We start from the raw sequence: 7,121 nt of genomic DNA, 5'->3' as shown, positions 1-7,121 counted from the left end.
GGAAAGAAGAAGAAGGAAGGCGGGGGGAGAAGGGGCGAGGCACAAAAGGAGAGAGAGAGACGGAAGGACAGAAGAGGACCAGGGAAAAGGAGGCCAAAAGAGAAAGGCGGAGGCCAGAAAAAGGGCCGGGGGCGAAAGGGGACGCAGAAGGAAGGACCAAAACGAAGGGGGGAAACGGAAGGGGGGCGAGGGGAGGGGGCCACCCGGAAGGACAAAACGACCAAAACGAGAGGCCGAGACAGAAGCCCGGGGGGCAAAGGAGGAGCAGAGGAGGGGAGGGCAGCCGAAGGAACCCGACAAAGAGAACAAAAGGGCCGGGGGGCGAAAGGGGGCCAGAGCACGCAGAAGGGAAGGACAAGAGGCGGGCAGGAACGGGAGGGGAGGAAAACGGAAGAGGGAAGGGGGGAAAAAGGAAAGAGGCGGGGGCGACGCGGGAAGGAACCAAAGAACAGAAGCACAGGAGCAAGAAAAGCCGAAGAAACAAACAGAGGAAACCAAAAGAGGAGAGACAAGCCGGAGGGAGACGCCCAGGAAAGGGGGGCGAGACGAAGCGCGGGGAAAAACCAACGCCGGAGACAGAGGAGCGGCGCAAGGGGACGAGGAGCAACAAGGCGGGGAAGCCAGGGCCAGAGAACGAGGAGGCCGCCCAAGAAACGGCCCGAAGGCAGGGGGCGCAGGGGGAAGGAAAAGCGGGGAGAGAGCGAAAGAGGAGGGGCACCGAGGGAGAAGGCGGGGAAGAGGGGAAACGACGAAGGGGGAGGGACGGAGGGGCGGGAGGAACGGGAGAAAACACGAGGGGAGGAAGAACGGAAGAGGGAGGAAGAAGAGGCAGAAGCGAACCGGAAAGGCACGAAGGCACCGAAAAGGCACGAAAGCAGGCAGAAGCAGAGAAGGCAGACCGAAAAGGCGCGAAAGGGGCGAAGGAACAGGCGGGCGACAGGCAGAAGGAGAACAGGCAAAGAAGGAGGGCCAAGAAAGAGAGAAAGAGCAGGCGCAGAGGAGGCAGAGGACGCACAAAGACGCCACAAGGAAAGGGCAACACGGAAGACAAGGGAAACGGAAAAACAGGAGGAAAGGAAAAGGCAACGGAAAAAGGAAAACGGAAGAAGGAGGCAAAGGGGAAGAAGAAGGGAAGAAGAGAAGGAGCGGGAACAACCGCCGCAGGCGAGATCGAAGGCACGGGGCGAGAAGACACCCACAAGGACGGGAGAAGCGGCGCAGAGGCAAGAGGAGCGAAGGAAGGAACGAAGGCCGGAAACGAGCACGCCCACGAAGCAAGTGCATCGGCAAGAAAGGGAGCAGGCCGGGAGGCCACGAGCCGAGGAGGAGGAGAGGACAAGAGAACCGAGAACCCGGAGAGGAGGGGGCAGAGCAAGAAAGAAAGCACGAAGCGGCCGGGGGCAAGGGCGGCGCGGGGGGGAGAGAGGCCGCACCGCAGACGGACAGCCCCAACACGCAGAGGGGGCAAACGCGGGGGCCAACCGGGGAAGAACGCAAAGGGGGCGGAGGGACAGCCGGGGGGGAAACACGGGGGAAGAGAGACGGGGCGGCGGAAGGGCGGCAGCCCACAACGACGGAGGAAGCGGAGAGGGGCGAAGCAGACGCCGCCACCAGAGCCAGAAGGGGCCGGGGCGTGCGTGGCAGCGACACCAGGGGGGGCCGGAGAACCAGGCAGGGGGGAGGGGGCAACAAGCCAGGCGCGGGAAGAAACGGAGCAAAGGGACCAGGCGGCGGGGCCAGGCGCAGTGAGAGCGACCAGAGGAGGCACCACCCCGATCAGACCGAACGAGTGGGAGGGGCGGTGGACAGGGGGGGGCAACGGCAGCGGGAAAGGAGGGAAGGCAGCCAAGGCGGCAGGGGAGGAGGAAGGAAAGACACAGAGGAAAAGCGGGAGAAGGCAGCAAGAAAGGGAGGAAAGAGGGCGGACCAGGGAGGGGCATGAGCAGGACAACAGAGGGCAGGAGGAAGAAGGGCCAACAACGGGGAACGGCGAGGGGCACCGGGCGGGGACGGGGGGGGCGGCGGACCGGAAGGCAGGCAACGCCAAGGCGCGCAAAGGCAGGGAGAGCGAGAGGAGAAAGGGACGCCAGCCGGGACCAACCGGGGAAGACGCGCAAGGGAGAGAGGACCGAAGCGCCGAGGCCACAACAGGAGGAAGGGGCGGGAAGACGGCACCGGGGGGCGGGGGGAACAGGGAAAGAAGGGGAAACGGAAGCAGGCGGGAAGGAAGACGGAAAAGACCAGGAGACAAGGGACCAGGACCAACACAAGGAGAAGAACGGAAAGAAGGGAGAGGAGGGGGAGGAAAGGCAAAAGAAGAGCCGAAGGGGACAAGGCGAGAGACGGAAACGAAGGGCCGAGAAAACGAGGAACAGAAAAGGCGTGGGGAACGGCAGAGACAAAACCAGGGGCCAAAACGAAAGGCAAAACGCCGACAGCGGGACGGGGGACGGCAAGCGGGGGCCAGGGAAGAGGCGACATCGTAGTGGGCGCGGGTGGGCGCAAGGGGGGCAGAGCCGGCAAAGAGGGCAAGGGGGAGGGGGAACCAGAGGCAACCACCAGAAGGAGGAGGAACGGCGGACAGAGGAGAGGCGAAACAAACGAAAGAAGAGGGAACAACCCAAGCGTGGAGCCACAAGCCGGGGGCCGCCAGGGCACACCGGGGGAGCAACGCAGGAGAGACCAGGGCCGGGAGGGGGGAGGGAGGAAAGCGGATAAAGGCAGGGGTACGCCGGAAGGAGGAGGAGCAAGGGCAAAAACTCACCAAAAAACAGCGGGGACAAGGAGGCCATACGCGGGAAGTAGCCGCAGAGGCCCGGGACGGGCATGGAGGGGGACTGGCTGGGCCCGGGACAATGGGAAAGACGCAAAGGGCGAAACGGCAGGAGGAGAGGGAGGGGCAAAACGTGGCGGGGAGGCAAGGAAGGGAGCAGCGAGAGCGGGGAGCAATGGGCGGAGCGGTGCGGAAGGGCCGCAAAGCAAAAAGGGGGGGAGAAAGGCGGACGAAGGAAGAGCCACTACAGATAGCCAGGGGGGGCGCCGTAGGCGCCGATAGCGGCGGTGGCGCGCCAGGGCGGGCTGGCAGGAGAACCGCAGTGGGGGGCCGCAGTGGAGCGAACAGCGGAAGCCCAACCGCGAAGAAGCGGAAGGGCAGGAGAAGAAGGCAGGGGCCACGCAGGGGGAGGAGCGGAGGAAGTGAGAGGAAGGTAAGAGGGGGGGTTTTGGGGCAGATAAGAGGGGCCGAGCGACGAACCGCCAGCCAGAGGGCGGGAGACGGGGAGCGAGCCGGACGGCGGCAGAGAGAACGAGGAGGGGGGCGCGCACGGGACGCAGCGCGCGCGAGAGGGGGAGGAGGGAGGGAAGGGGAGCAGGGAGAGGACGAGGGACCGGAGAGAACCACGGGCCAGCAGGGGGGGGGAGGGCGGGAGGGCGCCGAAACCCGAACCGAGACGCCGAAGCAGAAGGGGAGGCGAGCGAGGAGGGGAGGAGGGGGGCACCACAGAGCAAAGACGGAAGAGGAGCAGAACGGAGCCGAAGGGGAGAAGAAGAGGAACGGAGAAACGGGACAGGCGCCCACGGGGGGCAAGCACGACCACGCAAGAACAGAAAAACACCAACCAGAAGGAGAGGGGCGCAGGAGCACGAGGAGGAGCCAGGAGGAGCAAAGGCAAACGGCCAGGGAGCACGGAAGGAGGAAACAAAACCCAACGAAAGAAACCCGAGGGGGAGGCCAAGGCCCGGAAGGACAGGGGCGCAGCAAGAGAAAGCAAAGGAAGGGGGACACACGGAAGGGAGAAAAGGGCGGAAGGCCAAAGAAGGGGAGGAAACGGAAGGGAGAGACAAAGGACAAAGGGGGCGAAAGGCCCAGGGGCGGAACCAGAGCCGGGAAGGGAAAGGAAGGCAGGCAGGGAGGCAAGGGAGCGGCGAACAGCAACGCAGGAGGAAGGGGGGCAAAGAAGACAACGGGAGGGGGGACACGCGCCGAAGGGCGAAGAACGGGAGGGCGAGGGCGGAAGGGCGACGCCCACGGGGGGGGCGGAGCGAGGAAGACGGCAGCGGAGGGGGCACAGGAGACGGGCAAGGGCGGAGAGAGAGAAGCCAGAAGGCGAAGCCCAGAGAGAAAAGGCGGGAGCCAAACACCCGGGGAAGGAGCCGCGAAACAGGAAACGAACGCGGCGGCCAGGGGAGAAGGAGCGAGGAAGGACGGGGAACACGGCGCCAGGAGAGAGCCCCACCGGCCAGAAGAAAGACGCACCCGGAAGGGGAGGGCGAGAAGCAACACAGCCAGCGAAGGCCGCGGCGGAAGAACCGACAAGAGCGAAAGGGGCCGGCGGCCGAAACCCAAGCGGGGAACCGGGGGGGCCGGGAGAGACCGGAGAACCGGCGGGACAGCGCGCCAAGGGGCGAACCCCGGAGGGGGGGGAACGCCCGAGCAGGCCAACCGCAAAAGCAAGAGCCGGCCGGGACAGACGGGAAGAGAGCCAAGACAGCCAACGGCGGCAGCAGAAGGGAGGGGCGCCAGGGAGGCGGCGCCAAAGCAGGGGCGGACAGGGGGCCAAACGGAAGGAGCCCCCGGAGAGAGGGGAGCAGCGGGGGGAACAAGGGGCAGAGGAAAGCGCGCGAAAACGGGGGGAGAGAGGGGGCGGGAGAGAAACCCAGGAGACCCCGGGACCGAGCGCGACGGAAGGGAAGGCCAAGAACAGAAGAGGCAGCACCCAGAGCCGGCAGAGCAAAGGGCGGAGAAAGAAAGGGGGCACAGCACGAAGCAGCCCCGGAGCAGGGGGGCAAGGAAGAGGGCAGCCACAGAGAAAACAAGAAAGCAAAGGGGACGCCCACGCACCGGCGGGGAGAGACAGGGAGCGGAGGGAGGGGCAACAAAACCAAAGGAAGAAAGGACCCCAGCGAACGGGAGAGACCAGGGACGGGAGGCGGGGGGAAACCGGAGAGGGAGGGCGGAAGCGGACAGACGAAAGGCGCACCACCCCGAGAAGAGAAACCGGCAGGGGGGGCAGAGAAACCGCCGCGGCGAGAGCACCAGGGAGGAAAGCGGGGGGCACAGCCAGGGGGGGCAACGCAAGAGGAAAAGGGGCAACGAAGGCCAGAAGGACCCGAAGGGAAGCGGGCGGGGAGACAGGAGAAAAGGGCGCCGGGGAAGCGAGGCCGGCGGGGGAGGAAAGCCCGGGGCAACAAGCCGGGCCGGGGAGCGCGCAAGGGGGCCGAAGGAGGGGCGGGGAGGCGGAAAAACCCAGGGACAGCCAAGGGCCGGGGCCCCAGGAGGCAACGCAACAAGAGCCCAAACGCCAGGGGCCGGCAGGGAAGGCAGGGCAGCCGGCAGGGCGGCGAACCAGAAGGCAGACGGGGCACAAGGGGGGCGGGAGAGAAGGGGCAGGAGCAGGGGCAGCCCCGAGGGCAGAGGCGGGGAGAGACGAAACAGAAGAACGAGGAACGGCGGAGCGCCGGAGCCGAGGAGACCGGCGGAAGGGGGGACCCGCAGCACCGGGGACAGGCGGCGGGGCAACGACCGCGGCAGGAACGGGGGGCAGGGCGGGAAGCGGGGCAGGCGGCAGCGGCGCAGAAGCGGGCGGGAGAGCCGGAGGGGGGGCAACCAGGGGGGCGAAAGCGAGGGCAGGCGGGGGCGGGAAGGCCGGAACGGGGGCGGCCAAAGGCGGAGCCGCAACAGGGGGGGGAAGCGCAACGGGAGGGGGAGAGCGGCAGGCAGAACGAAAGGAGCACGGCGGAGAAGGACAACCCCACCAGAGGACGGAGAAGGGGGAGAGGCAAGAGGAGCGAAGGAAGGAACGAAGGCCGGAAACCGAGCACGCCCACGAAGCAAGGCAGCGGCAAGAAAGGGAGCAGGCCGGGAGGCCACGAGCCGAGGAGGAGGAGAGGGACAAGAGAACCGAGAACCCGGAGAAGAGGGGCAGAGCCAAGAAAGAAAGCACGAAGCGGCCGGGGGGCAAGGGGCGGCGCGGGGGGGGAGAGAGCCGCACCGCAGACGGACAGCCCCAAACACGCAGAGGGGGCAAACGCGGGGGCCAACCGGGAAGAACGCAAACGGGGGCGGAGGGACAGCCGGGGGGGAACACGGGGAAGAGAGACGGGGCCGGCGGAAGGGCGGCAGCCCACAACGACGGAGGAAGCGGAGAGGGGCGAAGCAGACGCCGCACCAGAGCCAGAAGGGGCCGGGGCGGCGGGCAGCGACACCAGGGGGGGCCGGAGAACCAGGCAGGGGGGAGGGGGCAACAAGCCCAGGCGCGGGAAGAAACGGAGCAAAGGGACCAGGGCGGGGCCAGGCGCAGGAGAGCGACCAGAGGAGGCACCACCCCGAGCAGACCGAACGAGGGGGAGGGGCCGGGGACAGGGGGGGGCAACGGCAGCGGGAAAGGAGGGAAAGGCAGCCAAGGCGGCAGGGGAGGAGGAAGGAAAGACACAGAGGAAAAGCGGGAGAAGGCAGCAAGAAAGGGGAGGAAAGAGGGCGGACCAGGGAGGGGCAGAGCAGGACAACAGAGGGCAGGAGGAAGAAGGGCCAACAACGGGGAACGGCGAGGGGCACCGGGCGGGGACGGGGGGGGCGGCGGACCCGGAAGGCAGGCAACGGCAAGGCGCAAAGGCAGGAGAGGCGAGAGGAGAAAGGACGCCAGCCGGGACCAACCGGGGAAGACGCGCAAGGGAGAGAGGACCGAAGCGCCGAGGCCACAACAGGGAGGAAGGGGCGGGAAGACGACACCGGGGGGGGCCGGGGGAACAGGGAAAGAAGGGGAAACGGAAGCAGGCGGGAAGGGAAGACGGAAAAGACCAGCAGACAAGGGACCAGGACCAACACAAGGAGAAGAACGAAAGAACGGGAAAGCAGGGGGAGGAAAGGCAAAAGAAGAGCCGAAGGGGACAAGGCGAGAGACGGAAACGAAGGGCCGAGAAAAACGAGGAACAGAAAAAGGCGGGGCGAACGGCAAGACAAAAGCCAGGGGCCAAAACGAAAGGGCAAACGCCGACAGCGGCGACGGGGGACGCAAGCGGGGGGCCAGAGAAGAGGCGACACGCAGGGCCCGGGGGCGGGCGCAGGGGGGCAGAGCCGGCAAAGAGGGGGCAAGGGGGAGGGGGGAACCAGAGGCAACCCACCA

General features: G+C 66.9%; 2 protein-coding genes across 2 annotated transcripts; both read left to right on the top strand.

Moving 5' to 3' along the window:
• Window positions 1–488: 488 nt before the first annotated feature.
• LOC109182487 (ribosome-binding protein 1-like) lies at window positions 489–2,486 on the top strand (the record flags this gene model as incomplete). Its single annotated transcript, XM_019332612.1, has 1 exon — window positions 489–2,486. A coding segment is annotated over one exon (1,998 nt), but the record flags the coding sequence as incomplete, so codon positions are not given.
• A 369-nt stretch (window positions 2,487–2,855) lies between these two features.
• Window positions 2,856–6,949, top strand: LOC109182486 (collagen alpha-1(II) chain-like; the record flags this gene model as incomplete). Its single annotated transcript, XM_019332611.1, has 2 exons — window positions 2,856–3,206; window positions 3,638–6,949. Coding segments are annotated over exons 1-2 (3,663 nt in total), but the record flags the coding sequence as incomplete, so codon positions are not given.
• Between the last annotated feature and the right edge of the window lie 172 nt (window positions 6,950–7,121).

This window comes from Ipomoea nil, unplaced genomic scaffold (assembly GCF_001879475.1).
Source record: "Ipomoea nil cultivar Tokyo-kokei standard unplaced genomic scaffold, Asagao_1.1 scaffold1056, whole genome shotgun sequence".
NCBI lineage: Eukaryota > Viridiplantae > Streptophyta > Magnoliopsida > Solanales > Convolvulaceae > Ipomoea > Ipomoea nil.
Note: the sequence above shows the minus strand (reverse complement) of the source record. Positions and strands in the feature narration are given on the sequence as shown.